Below are 14,373 nucleotides of genomic sequence, written 5' to 3'. Positions count from 1 at the left end.
ATACTCCAGCAGGAGTGATTTGTGTGTGTGTGTGTGTGTGTGTGTGTGTGTGTGTGTGCGCGCGCACCTGTGTGTTTGCTTGCCCTTTTGTCTCTCTGTGTCTGCCTGACTCTGTCTCTCCACCTGCCCATTTCTGCCTGCTTCCTTCTGTGTTTCTGCCTCCCCTTGCCAGTGCATCTGCGTGTGCATCTGTGTGTCTCTCTGAACGGCTGTTTGTCCCTTTGTCTGGCTTTGAGCATGTAGACGCGTGTGTCTTACTGTGAATGTGTCTGACCCTTTTTGCGTGCCTGTGCGTCTTTGTCTGTATGTGTATGACCTCGTTCGTCTGCCCGTGTATGTTTGTGTGCTCTTTCTGCATTCGTGTGTCCATCCATTCCCTCTACACATCCGTCCGTCCGTCCCACTCCGTGCCCCACCCGCCGCCACGGCTCTTCAGCACCGTGGTGCACGGACAGCTCCCGCCGCCTCCCTCCGTGGCGGCACCGCGCACCGCGCACCGCACCGCACCGCACCGCACCGCACCGCACCGCACCGCACCGCACCGCACCGCACCGCACCGCACCGCGCCTCGCACCGCACCACGCCTCGCACCGCCAAGAGAAGCCCCCTCCGCACCGCTCCGCCCCGAGCCCCCTCCGCACCGCACCGCGCCGCGCCGCGCCCCGCCCCGCCGTACATAAGCGCCGGCGGCGCCGCCGGTCCCGCTCCGCCGCCATGAGCTACAGCGCGGAGCCAGCGGCTCTGGCCGCCTCCTATCGCCACCTCTTCGCGGAGGCCCCGCGGCGCCCCGAGGTGCCACCGGCCCGGCGGGCGCGCCCGGGCGCGGAGCCGGGGGCTGTGCGGGAGCGCGGCGCGGAGCCGCGGCGCAGCGAGAAGGAGCAGCTGCAGGGCCTCAACGAGCGCTTCGCCGGCTACATCGAGAGGGTGCGGGCTCTGGAGGAGCGGAACCGGGCGCTGGCGGCGGAGCTGGCGGCGCTGCGGCAGCGCTCGGACGAGCCGCGCCGGCTGGGGCAGCTGCTGGGCGGGGAGCTGCGCGCCCTGCGCGCCCGGCTGGAGGAGGCGCACGGGGAGCGGGCGCAGGCGATGCTGGAGCGGGCGCGCCTGGCCGAGGAGACGCAGCGGCTGCGGGCGCGCTGCGAGGAGGAGGCGCGGAGCCGCGCCGAGGCGGAGCGGGCTCTGCGCTCCCGGCAGCAGGCGGCCGAGGCGGCCTCCCGCGCCCGCATCGACCTGGAGCGGCGGGCGGCGGCGCTGCGGGAGGAGCTGGCGGAGATGCGCAGCGCCCACGCCGAGCAGCTCGCCGAGCTGGGCGCCGCGCTCCCGGCCCCGGCCCCCGCCCCGGCCCCGCGGCCCGACCTGGCCGCGGCGCTGCGGGAGCTGCGCGCACAGTACGAGGCGCTGGCGGCCCGCAACCTGCAGGCGGCCGAGGACTGGTACCGCGCCCGCTGCGCCCGCCTGCACGAGCGGGCGGCCCGCAGCCAGGAGGCCGTGCGCGCCAGCCGCAGGGAGGCCGGCGAGTGCCGCCGCCAGCTCCAGGCGCGCCTAGTGGAGATGGAGAGCCTGCGCGGCGCCCACCAGTCCCTGGAGAGGCAGCTGCAGGAGCTGGAGGAGCGGCACAACGCCGAGGCCGCCGGTCTGCAGGTGAGCCGGGCGGCGCCGGGAACCGTCACCGTCCTCTCCCCTGGCACCGGGCAGCGCCGGGCACTGTGCGGTACCGAGCACCCTCCTCCCGTGCAGTCCGCGCCAGTTGGCACTTCCATAATTACGGCCCCCGTAACGTGTAGCACCGAGCATCTTCATCCCACGCAACCCCCCGGCAAATGCCATACCGGCACCTCCGACCCCGCACTCCCCTTCCCATGGTGCTGGGCAGTGCTGAGAATCTCCACTGCCTGTGAAATCCTGCAGCGCAGCTCCATCCCCTGCAGCAGCCCCTCCCGCCGCTCTGTGCAGCGCTGGACACCTTGGCCCAATGCGGTGCCCCCCCGGCCCCGCATTGCCCAGCACCCCCACGATCCCGATCTGTGCTGCGCTACCCGCAACACCCCCGCCACGGTGCGGCACCCGCCCGTGCAGGGGCAGTGCCCCCACAGCGCTGCGCAGTGCCAGGCACCCCTCTGCAGCCTTCCTACCACCCAGCACAGTGCCTCTCTGCCCTGCACACAGGTCCTGCCCTACCAGGGCATTGCCTCGTGCCTTCACCTTTTATCCATAGGCAAAAACAGAGAGGGCAGGTTTCTGGGAAACAGGCCAGGACACCCCGTTCCTGCAGGGGACATCCCTGCACATGGCAGTGCTGTTTGGGGCATCACTCCATCCCTGCCCCTAAGGATATCCCCATCCCTTAAGGATCAGGTCCAAAATTGCCCACACATTTCCCATTGTTGTGGGTAATTCCTCAAAGCTATCTGCTTAGGCTTGGCCCCTTGCCCTGTGGCCTGGCTCTTGGCACCTGCACTGCAGAAATTGGAGCTCTACAAAGGCTATGTCTGAATTTGCAGACAGACCCCAGATCTGTGGAAAGACTCATGTGGGACACTGAGTGCTCCATATCTCTTATTCCATTACCGCAGTATTACCGCATTTTCTTAGTGCAGGGAAATGTTAATGATTTATAATAAAATAAATCTTGAAATTGTTCTATTACATGGCTATTAAATGATCTGTGGTTTCTAAATCAAGCCGTTTCCTTCTAAATACTGAAGGAGCTGCTTAAATCATACCTAGAGGACGTTGTTTCACACCCAAGTAATGCTTTGTCATTTCTGAGGCCAAATTTTGCCAGGCACTCTAGAATTCATGACTTGGCTCCAAACTGCTTGCAATCTTCCTGAACAGTTAAAGCAGTCTTCAACAAGTATTGTGAAAAAAAGGCAATATACAAGATACTCTATAGTGGGTGAAAAAATTACACACAGTAATCTTCTTAAATAGTCTTGATGCCATGTGAAAGAGGGATTCTGGGAGCAACCTATCAATTGGAGAAAAAAAAAAATGCACCTGGATTAAACAGTACCATAATTGAAATTGCTTTAGTGACATCACAGCAGTGTTTTCCTGTATGACCCTCAGGATCTGCTTTATGTGTTGCACTACTTAGGAGTCTTTTGAACAGCGTGCATGTGGAGCAGCTAAGTAATTTCCTTGGCTGCAACCAGTGGAAAAGGATGGAAGTGTGTATTAAAAGATAATATTCCTATTGTCTGAGCTTTTAAAACGTTCCCATAGACTTCTAAAGGCTTTCCAGTCAAATCTGAATCAACATGAGAGAGCTTTGGTTTGCAATGGTGTGGAAATGGGGTTTTATTCAATCAGCTGGTAGGGCTGGGATGTGGAAGAGAGGTGCAGAGAGGGTAACAAGCCATTTCAAATGAGTTTTTTGTTCATATGGACTGCAGGCAGAGGGAAGAGGGCTGAAGGCACAGAGGGTCATAGCAAGAGTGGAGCTGTCCCAGGGTGGGGTCACCCTGAGTTCTTCCCTCCTGTCACGGCTTGGTGCAGCAGCAGTCTGTCTGCTTTGGGATAAGAGGTTTTAATCTGTATAGCAGTGACATTCATGCATGTCCTGGGGCTTTTCAGTTGATGGCCCAATGACCTTCTCTGAGGCACAGCTTCACGCAGCTCTCTTGCTGTGGAAAAGGGTCAGAGCAGCACAGGTCAAGGCAGAGACCACAAGGGTGGCCCCTAAATATCCCCCAAGGCTGGATGTACCCAGCTAATTTGACTGTGAGATGCCCTGTGCTGCATTCAGGATGAGCTGTCACTGCTTCCCTGAGGGGCACTGCTCAGACTGGGCTCTCTGCACCAAGGTCAGCACAGCTCCCTGCTCCTTGGGCAGCTCCATGTCTCGTGGCTGTCTCTGCACTATGCACAAGGAAGGTTATGCTGGGGAGGAAGAAGGGGACACAGGATGGGAATGAGGATGGGGACGAGATGGGGATGACATGGCAGGACAAAGATTGTTTGCTGGAACAGAGTATCTGGAAACAATCACAGAGGCACAGCTGTTCCAGTGGGTGCAGGAGAGCAGAGGCTGGCAGTGGCCATTGCAAGGAATTGCAGGCAGGGCTACACCATAACTTAAATGCAAACTGCTGACTCATTCCTGTTCCAAATCATGCCCCTCTGGTGGCACAGCAGAGCAGCTGGCAGCAGGAAACCTGCTGGGAAGAGAGGAGTGGGTTCCACTGCTTTCAGGCTGCTTCTTAGGTATTTGGATGCATGTGGGAGAAAACCAGGCTGCTCGTTTCCTGAGAAAAAAAATAGAAGAAAAGATTAGTCTCCTTTGTTAGCAGGAAATCTGGACTTAGAGTCCTCCACATCGCAAGTAGAACAGGATATAGGGGGCAAAAGGCAGGGCAAAGCTGATGAGAAAGATGCTAGAAGGACAGTATTGCCCAGCTGAGCACCCCATCCTGGCGCTCTGAGGCTTTTTCCAGGGAAGGTTTCAGATTTCCCCTCCTGGAGGGCAGCCCTGGCAGCACCACATCTCCTTCCACCACCCAGACATGTGTCCAACCCTCCTTAAGCACCACAGATGCAGACTGCAGCCCTTCTTCTCTACTGCTGCAGTGCTGGGTGCCTTCACTTGTCCTTTTGAGCCACTGACTCTGCTTTGATGATGTTTAAGCCCAAAATTTTTCTTCCCTCTCTAGCAGCCTGCCTTGTTCCCTGCAGGACTGGGGTTTCCACAACCATGCACTATTTACCCACCTCACAGACCCTCGTGCAGATGGGAAACTATTTAAATCCATCAATGCCTAAAGACCCCCCCACTGCACACACTCACAAGCCACGCCTGGTGCTCAGCCTGCTTTTTCATCCCTGTTAACATGAGATTTTGTCGTCCCAATCTCCTGAAGGGATGTGCCATCGTGGACCAACTGCCCATTGCAATTTCCCTACCTTTGCAATGGGCAGAGCAGAAAACCTGTGTGAGAAGTCCCTGTTCCAAAACACAGCCCTGAGTGCCCTTGCCTTTGCAGGACACCATCGGGCAGCTGGAGGATGATCTGCGAAACACCAAAAATGAGATGGCGCGGCACTTGAGGGAGTACCAAGACCTGCTTAACGTCAAGATGGCCCTTGATATTGAGATAGCTGCCTACAGGTAAGGCTGCTTTATTCCTGCTCTGCCTGGCCACCTCCCAAGCCCAGTCCTCTGACCCCGCCAGGCTGGGATGTTTTCAAGGGCCCAGAAAATACCTGGGTACAGACTCAAGGAGCACCACAATTGTGTTGCTCATCTTTGCTGCCTGGACCTGCCCGCTCCTGTGGGGAGCAGCCATGGCTCCATGTCATGCCTCGATCTAGCAGCTGTGAACTATGTTCCCCAGCCATCCCAGAAACAGTATTTAATGGGGACAATTGGGGTTGGAAACTTGTCTCTCTTGCAAAGTCAAACTAGATGCAAAAGGCCAAATCCTTGTGGTTCGGGTATTTATTTTCCTGGCATTTCTGGAAAGTTGGCCTCATGCATCCCATATTGCAAGTGCTCCAGAAATTATTGACCAAGACATGATTTGGAACCAGTTTCATGGTGCAGTGTGACCTGGGGTGATGGTCTGGAGTGCTTGGACTTTCCTGCAGGGCACAACTTGCCCTCAAGTTTTGCAGATGTTTCACAGTCCGAGACTAACCTCTTTCCTTGTGATATGCTTGCAGGAAGCTGCTGGAGGGAGAGGAGACCCTCTTCAACATGGGAAGTGTTGGCCTTCCAGCGCTCAATTCCCTCCCCAACCCCACTTACTCCTTCGAGCCAAGAAGCTTCAGTTCCTCTACTCTGTCCTTCAAGGAGGAGGAGCAAGGAGAGGTCATTAAAGTGACCTCTAAAATATCATCCAGCAGGGCTGAGGTGATTGAGGGGACCATAGCCTCTGTCAAGAAAAGAGGGAGGTTAAATCTGCATGGAGGAATCATTGCAAATGCAAAAATGTAACCACTGGGACCCTGTTCATGTACATTTGAGGGGGAACAGTCTCCACTCGGCCTTTAAATTGCTCCTCTGGGCACGAAGCCACACTGGACTCATGGGAAGCCCCCCTTAGAAACACATAACTCCACAGGGACACCAACCCAGGGATGGCTTCCCTGAGGGTCCTGCCATGCAGAGGCCGAGCTTGGCACATTGCTCCCTTTTAAATGGGGTGGAGGCACAGCAGAACAGGTAGATAGATGCATGTTGGTCATTGTTGTGGTAGCACATGGATTCATAGCACCCTCCCTCCCTCCTCCTGGGGCAGGCAAGGGGGAGCTGGCTGGGCCTGCTGCTGAGCCAGCTCTCTGGGGAGGGAAACAACTCAACATGTTTACTATCACTAGTTTCAAGGCTACAGACCTTCATCAGCTACACAAATCCATGTACAGATAAACTCTTCCCCACTCCTCAAGTTGTAGCCGTCCACTTTTAATCCTAGAAGCACAGAAATAGCCACACTGGACTGTAACCACACCTGAGGTCTGGTCTGAGCCACGTATATTTTGAACTATGAGGGTTAATTTTTTTTTTGTCCTGACAACTCTGTTTACTGGCAGCTTTAGTCCAGCCAAGGCACATGGGGTTTATAAGCAGCAGGCAGAGGGCAGGGAACCAGTACATCAGAGGTGAAAGCATCACTGTGCCACAGGGTGCAGCACCTTGTCTGGTATCACTGGCTCCAAAATATCAGGGTCTGAAGGACCCTTGTTTGGCTGCACAGTCTTCACATGAAAATCCTGTGCCCAGATTAGCACGGTGCCCCAGCCGGCACCGGGAAGCTGCAGGACTCCTGAACACCAGCCCACAAAGCATCCTTTATCTCCGCTCTAACTGTTCCAATGTGTGCCAAATTTGATATAGGATTTAACAACCGTAGGTTTCCTTCAATGCCTTAAATTGCCAGCGATCGCTTTTGCAAGAGCCGGAGACTCCGCGTGTGCACGTGTTGTGTGTCAGTGCCCTGGCAGGGTTATCATCACGAGACCTCGCTGCCCTTGTGGCGGTGCCAGAGTAGTTCCTGGAACCAGCAAATTGTTTGCTCGCACTCTTTTCTCTTCTATTGTAAGGCACAAGTTAATAATTAAAAAAAGAAATAGCTGTGTGGATCAAACCAAGCTGTTTTGTTGTCTTTGCTGCTGCTTCACCTCGGGAACACACCTCGGTGTCTGGCCCACAGCTGGTTCAGTGCCCAGCTGTCCCTCTGGGCCCCTGCAAAGAGCTTGGTGCTGGGGTGTAGCTGCCAACCCCTGCTGCTGGGGCTGCAAGGTGAGCTTGGTCCCACTGATGGCAGTGGGGCATGTCTGGGGCTCACCCCAGGGGCCTGTCACAGTGGCCCTGCTTTGTAGAAGAGTTCATGGCCAGCTGGCCAAGGGATCAAGGTCTGTCGTGGCTGAGTGCACCCTCATTTGCCCAGAAAATGGCCTCAGAGGCTTTGAATTGCATCACATTCCTGACAGCTCAGTCCCAAAGTACCCATCATTTCCTCTCTGCCCTACCTGAGGGGTTAGAAACACCCTCTTGGTTTGCCAGCACAAGTGAAGATAAAGCAATTTAAACAATAGCAGATGGAAGAAGGGAGGGTGCACACACTGCCCAAGTAAACCCAGCAGTCACAGGTGTCCACAGAGCTGCTGTGACCCCCCACTAGCTTATATTTGGAAGATGCTTCTCTCGAGTGGCCCTGCCAACAGCATAGTGTCCTATTGCCTTCCCATTCCTGCTTTGTTGCACCATGTCACGGCAATCTGCCCCAGAGCCCCACGGACACAGTGTGACAGTCACAGGCTTCTCCAGTAGTGCTGCAGGCCAGGAGCAGTGTGGCTATGTCCCTTGATCCCATCACACCGATAACCTTGGGGAATGATGCCCTGGTGAGGCTCCTCACCGTGGGGCGACACAGCCCTGGGGAGGGCAGCCCTGTGGGTGGGTGAAGCAAAGGGTACCTTTCAGAGACAGGGAAGGGGGCTTGGGCATGGCTGGAGCAGCAGCCACCAGAAAAACAGCACAGAGCAACTTGGGGTGCCCAGACAGAGCTCGGGGGAGCCAGCACCAAGTCCAAGGCGCTGGCACAAAACACAAGGACCAAGAAACCTCCAAATATCTCCTGGCTCAGCTGTCAGTTAGGAAATGCAAACACACAGAATTTCCCCCAAACCATAGGGGAAATAAAAAGCAAATGTGACTGTGCAGCTAATGTAATGTATTCTGAACCTCAAACACTCTCCACCACTGCTGCTTTCTGTCCCTTGAGCATAATCAGCCTGACCTGTCCTTTGTTCCCAGCACAAGCCTTTGTCAGGATTCCTGCTTGCTCAGCTGGCTGGATGCTAGCGATGAGGATGGGAATTTTACTTTGGCGATACCAATGTGAAGCAGTTGTGGAGGAGGGTGAATGAGCTGCAGGGAGGCCAAGGAGCTACTTTGGAAAACGCCTGCATTGCAAGGGCCAGCCCAGAGATTTCCTGCATTTCTGGAGCTCTGCAGCGTTTTGGTGCTGTCTCATGCCATTAAGCTCCAGAGGGGCAACAGGCAGTGAAAGGACCTGGGTATTTAGGATACATAAAACAGAACTAGGCTGGAGTTTTGACATGCCTCTGCTGGCTGGGGTCTTTCCCTGTGATGTTACAGGATTGGAGGTGCCAAGTTTTACTTACTCTGACAGTAGCATGTGACTGACCAACCCCACAAATGCTCTACCAGGACCAGGGGCAAGGAGAGCCCTTGCAGAAGGGACATAAACCACCTTCCTGAAGGACACAAACCAGCCACAGATACTGTGTGAGGCCACAGCTCCCAAAGGGGGCCAGGGCTGCCCCCAGCTCTGCAGCAGCCTCCCAGCTACCTGTGTCCAGTCTTTGGCCACAATGCCTGTGATGTGGGAGCCTGGCATCCCAGTGGGGATACCCGTGGGGTCATCTTGCTCTGGGCATTTCCCAGGGCTCTGCCCAAATGGGCTGCAGTTGCTTAATGCCCAACTGAGGCATCCTAAGCCCCATCTGTCCAGTTTCTGAGGGCCCCAGATGGCTGCTGTTCCTGGGCTGAGCTCCTCATTGAACACGTGATGATGTGTGGATCCTACTCACCGTAAGGGAGGCCCATGTCCACACTCTTCTAATCTTTATGAGAACAATGACAGCAGACAGGAACAGGCCTGGTTTAACACATTGCCAATGCTGACCTCTGACAATCTTCATTCAGGCCCCCTTTCCAATCGCCATCTTCTTCAGAGTGACTCCTCTCACCTGCCTGCTTACTTGCACCAGAAGGTTTCTACAGTGAACTATAAGCTGGAACAGGGGCAACAAATCCTCCATTGAGGTTCCATCTTTCTTACTGGGATAAACAACCCAGCTGCCAGAGGAAAGGAGTCACTGCAGATGCTGAAAGATTTATAGCTCTGTAGAACTTCAACCTCTCAGATAAAAGGCAGTTGTGAACACAAACTGCTCCCTCCCTCAGCTATTTCCCCATGATGATGCATTGCATTCATCTTTATGCTGAGGAGAACTACAGCCTCCACACAGAGGTTCAAACTCCCACTTTCAGGGCTGGCCTTTTGTTTTTTTCCCTGAGTGGAGATGATGGCCCACACAGCTGTGCTTTGAGGCTGCTCAGCTCTGCTAGTTTTGTCACATAGGTGAGATGGGTCATGCTGCTACTGCTCCACTGATAGCCTTGCTCCCATCATGATCCTGGAATCAAGGGTCCTTTGGCTCCACTGGAGGTTCCTGCAACAACTATCTGTGCTGTGCTGAGATGTACAGCTCCTTAAAAACAGAGAGAGTAGCTGCACACGGAGAAGTTTTGCTAATGACGCTTATCCAGCGGCTGGAATTCATTAAAAAGCAAGCCAAAGAAAAAGCAGCCAAAGGAAAAAAAAAAACCCCAAACATTTTCCTTTGGCAGGAATGCAAACATCTCCTTTTCCAGACTGGGGAAGAACCCCGTCATTCAGCAAGAAGGAATCAATAGGCAATTCAGAGCAAAGTCTCTTCCGGCACCTTTGGCAGGATCCAGCCAACTCTCTCCTTGCCAGCTCTTAGCACAGAGATCTCCCTAAGGAGAAGGGCTTCTTCCCCAAGGGAGTGACCTAATGCCAGTAGCCAAACAGATGCATCTGACTGATCAAATGTCCACCCTGAAAATTTCAAAGTGCAATTCCAGAGCTCCAGGTACACATTCACTTGCTGAAGAGACCAAAGCTCTTGAGGTGCTGTGAGCGTCAGTTCTGAAACAACAGAGGCCCAAAGTCCATTCCTACTGCAGCAGGGCCAGCTCAGCAACTTTGGCTTTGAAACAAGAGGCAGCTGCTGCCTGCCTGCATCCAAGAGAGCACAGGAGGCACAAGCTCTTGGCTCCCCTGTGTGCAGAGCTGCCTTGTAAAAGCTCTGCCAGACACAAAGCCATTCACTGAGATGATGTACATGCACACCCCGGTATGGTCTACAAGAACAAGTTGTTTGGAGATGCCATTTGGAAAAGCTGAGGTCAGACTGAAAAATGCAGTTTGCACTGAGGCTTAAAACATCATTAAGTTTAAGCAAATTTTCAATGGAAATGCAAAAAAACCCCAAAACCTAATCCCCAGACCCAAGGCATGTCATCAGCAAATTCCTAGTCTAGCAATCAGGCTTGAGAGATGTACGAATAAGAATGCCTGAAGCAAGCCAGAATGTTTCAGCAAGGCAAAATATTCAGGCTAGATTCTTAAGGAAGCAAGGATTATAGGATCATACTGTGACTGGATGTCCCCTTTACCCCCTGAATCCTTCCCTAGTCATTTTTTATGCTCAACAGCTTAACTTCAGCCACATTTGAGAGCATTGAAAGTCTCAAGGATACCAAACTTCTCCAAGCTTCATGCTATCAGCTGCACCATGCTATCAGGTGAAACACCACCACTGATTGAGAAGCTGAGCTTCCCTTACTAGACACCAGAAAACCCACTCAGAGGGCAGAGCTTATGGATGCCTCGATACCAAGGCAAGCCTCATTGTGAGCTCATTTGCAACCAAATGACAAAGCTGTAAAAGGAAAAACCAGAAAATAAAACAACAAACCACCCCAGAATGAAACAAACTTTTTTTCCCCCAAGTTGTTCATCAACTATTTGTTCCTTAAAACCAGCTGAATCCTTTTGGTTGAATTTCTCCATAGCTAGCTAAATCAATCCACTTGAAGCTGGAACAACCTGCAACACAACAAATTCACCCCACATACATCACTTGGCAAAATTTTAAACAAGTAAAGTCTTCAAAAGAAACACATGTGGTTGCTTTGAGAACAGGTTTCCAGACCTGTTACACCTGCATTCATGAAGGGATATCAATAGTAGTTTGTTAATTGCCTGCTCTCATACACCCAGCAGTAGCATGGAGTTTGTATGGGCAGCACTTTATAGAAATTATTGCTCTAGATGGACAGAGCTGAGAAGAACTCAGCTCCAGGTCATACAGCAAGCCAAGGACAGAGCTGAGAAGTGAATTCAGGTGTCCCCATGTTCAGCTGACCCACTCACGCAGAAGATGACTACCCTCACCACTGTTCTGTATGTCATGGCACACAAATAATCTACTATTGTATGGTCACCAAACCACAAAATGTTTCCCCTGAGGAAGAAAACAGCTTGCAGGTCCTTTTGAAGGGTGCTGGGCTTCTCACCTCCCAAGTTCTTACCTTTCAGTCCCAGGTATATGCAAGAACGGACACTGATCCATCACTTAACCACTTCTGTCACCACAAGCTATAGAAAAGCCTGCTGCAGGCAGCGTGCTCTGAGCACAGTGTGGGATCTTGGAATGCCTGGTGCTTCCCAGTACCACATAAAAAGCACTCCAAGGCAGTTCTCACAGGAACACACTATTTTTCTCAATCTTTGCCAAGCCTCCACCACCCACTTTTCTACTGTTAATGTTTCCCTTGGACGAAAACAGACATTTTAAGATTTCATTTCCAAATAGACTATTTTACCACACAGTTAAGAGAATACAAGTTCTCTTTTCCACTTTGGAAAATATTTTTTTTTGCAGATCATTGCTGCTTTGACACAAATACATTATTGTTACACTAAATCCAAACTCAGTAATGATGGTGATACAGCTCCAGTAAGAATTTTGCAGCTGCAGGGCAGCCAATCAATATTGCATTTCATCACAGATGGGATTACCATTTATCTCCCAAAACCAATAAAATTCGACCTGTCCAAGGATTAAACTTGTATCTATGGCAAGTTTCTGAAACTTTAGCAAATGTAAACATTCGTTGGCTCATTCAGCAAGGGTCTCTTAAAGATGACATGGTAAAATTCAACTTACGTCACCTTGCTTCTCTTTCTGCTGAACTAGTTAGGGTTACAGAAAAAACAGGAGGCAGCAAAACCAAACAAAAAGCAGAAGGGAAGAGAATGTGCCATTTGCAACGCTCTCTCCGTCTCTCAGCAGATATCTATCACAGCAGAACAAGTACATTTTAAAGTACCTTAATATTCAGGCTAGGCCCTGGTGCACTCTACTGAGAATGCAGCATATTGGAAGATTCATGGGGATAATGTGACAATCTCCCTTCAAAAGAAAGAAATGTAATACACAAAATCTGCTCTGTCTCTTAACAGTCTCTCTCTCAACTGCTAGAGTGAATCCCAGCCTCCTCCATTCATTTGCATGAAGCACAAATTTCATAATAATGATACTCCACACAAAAGAAAAGTAAAACCAGAAATGCCAGGGATGTAATTTTGTTAGTGACTGTTAAAAATGTATTAACATAAATCATTGCACATAAAGGCCTGGTGATTCCCTGAAAAGAAATTCAACACAGACTAGCATTAGACAAGCTTGAATGGTTTTTCAATAAAACTCATTGATTGTTTCACATCTATGGAAATAAATGTCAAGAGCTCTCCTGGCTCATGTGTACCACGGTCTGGTGGCAGTACAGACCCAGGCTGGGTGCATTGTTGTGTTCAGGACATAAATTACAGTTATCCCTGGCCACTGCAGGTCCCCTGTTTAGAGGGCTCAGCTGCACATTTCACCAGTCTCTCTAGCCTTATCTTCTAATTACACTAAACTGGTATTGAACAAAAAGAAAACAGGCAGAATGTAACCAGTATGACTCAAGGCTCAAGACTTGGTTGTAGCTTGATTCTGGATTAATAAGAACTCCTGAAAACTAAGGTTCACCATCTCCTCTTCCTGGGAATTAGCAGATCTGTAAAGGAACTCAGAATTATGCTGCATTAACAAACAGTATTTAATTAGGAACTGTGTTAGCCATGATATTGCTTAAGAGGTAACAAGAAAATAAATGCAGAATTATTTCATCAAGTGAAGAAACAACAGTGTCTGTAAAACAATGAATGAGTCCAAGCACACTTTCCCTCACTTCCAGAGCACAAGCCTGGCTCATCTCCCATGAGGGCAGAGATGCCATCCCATAGACGGCCTGTTGTTACAGAAGCTCTTCTATCATCAGGACCAAAAGTGACTGGAAGGAAGCCAAGGTTAAAAGGAGACCAACAGAAATAAAACAGCAGCAGGAGAGCTGAAAGGAGATTGGCACATTTTAAAGCAAGCAGACTGATTATGCAGGAAACCACAGAGCCCCCGGTCAGCCTTGGCAATAGCTAAAGGTCACCCCCCCTGCACGCGGATGTGCCCCAGGGGCACCGCAGCACTGGAGAGCAGGTAACACATCAGTGCCCTCAGGTGAAAGCAAGCAGAATGTTCAGCCAGGAAAACCACGCTAAAAACATGCTTCTGAAGGCAGGTGAAGAAGAAATAGAGAGAGAGAAGTGGACAAAAGGGAATTAAGAGGTCACTAAGCACTCATGCCAAAACATCACAGGTAGCAGATCTTCAATTCCTCCTCATTAAGCCACCAAAAGAATGAACTAAGAAGTGCTGGCCTTCTGCATTTCAGCTTGCATATGATTTACCCTGCAGAAGAACTCTTTGAAGATATCCAGAAGCTCTTTTTTTAAAATTAAAAAAAAACACAAACAAACAGAAATTGACATCAGTGCCAGTGGCAGCACAGTCCTCTTGTGGGCTGTGCAAGTCAGCTGCATCCTAGAATAACATTAATTTGAATTAACTATCAGCTACAACTGTTTAAACTCTGCAAATGTGCCCTTCTGTAGACATGAAGTTCAAGCCTGGTGTAGGGGTGAATTTGCAATGTAAAATGTGACTCTACTGATAACTTTTATTTAAGCATAGAGTTACACATAGAAAACAAGCCCCTGAGTGATAATTAAGCAGGAGGGGCCAGCATGGAGTATTTGAGCCAGATGCCTTGATTCAAGTGGCAGAGAAACATCCAGTTCACAGGGGACTTGACAGCAACAACCATAAAGATAAAATATTTGAGAGGTGGCTTTCATAAAAAGATGTTCTCAT

The 14,373-nt window shown here is 51.2% G+C and overlaps 2 protein-coding genes across 2 annotated transcripts in view; one reads left to right on the top strand and one right to left on the bottom strand.

Moving 5' to 3' along the window:
• The first annotated feature begins 699 nt into the window (after positions 1-699).
• Positions 700-7,085, top strand: INA (internexin neuronal intermediate filament protein alpha). The gene is made up of 3 exons (XM_050336579.1): positions 700-1,638; positions 4,983-5,107; positions 5,662-7,085. Exons 1-3 carry the CDS (start codon positions 715-717, stop codon positions 5,933-5,935), a joined length of 1,323 nt encoding a protein of 440 aa, XP_050192536.1. The 5' UTR covers positions 700-714; the 3' UTR covers positions 5,936-7,085.
• PCGF6 (polycomb group ring finger 6) overlaps positions 3,281-14,373 on the bottom strand; it is a 37,422-nt gene continuing 26,329 nt past the window's right edge. The window contains exon 10 of the mRNA XM_050336600.1: positions 3,281-4,247. Within this exon, the coding sequence (XP_050192557.1) occupies positions 4,203-4,247 (45 nt within the window). The 3' untranslated portion in view covers positions 3,281-4,202. The remainder of the gene's footprint in view (positions 4,248-14,373) is intronic.

The sequence above is a fragment of the Myiozetetes cayanensis genome, unplaced genomic scaffold (genome assembly GCF_022539395.1).
Source record: "Myiozetetes cayanensis isolate MyiCay16 unplaced genomic scaffold, myiCay2020 scf10, whole genome shotgun sequence".
Classification (NCBI taxonomy): Eukaryota; Metazoa; Chordata; class Aves; order Passeriformes; family Tyrannidae; genus Myiozetetes; species Myiozetetes cayanensis.
The sequence above is the reverse complement of the archived record's forward strand: the minus strand, read 5'-3'. Positions and strand labels throughout refer to the sequence as shown.

What these genes read in the sequence shown, in the direction of transcription:
- INA (XM_050336579.1), top strand. Translation starts at nt 715, where the DNA reads ATGAGCTACAGCGCGGAGCCAGCGGCTCTGGCCGCCTCCTATCGCCAC. An exon ending in CCGAGGCCGCCGGTCTGCAG is followed by an intron (nt 1,639 to 4,982) that starts GTGAGCCGGGCG and finishes TTGCCTTTGCAG; the next exon opens with GACACCATCGGGCAGCTGGA. An exon ending in ATTGAGATAGCTGCCTACAG is followed by an intron (nt 5,108 to 5,661) that starts GTAAGGCTGCTT and finishes ATATGCTTGCAG; the next exon opens with GAAGCTGCTGGAGGGAGAGG.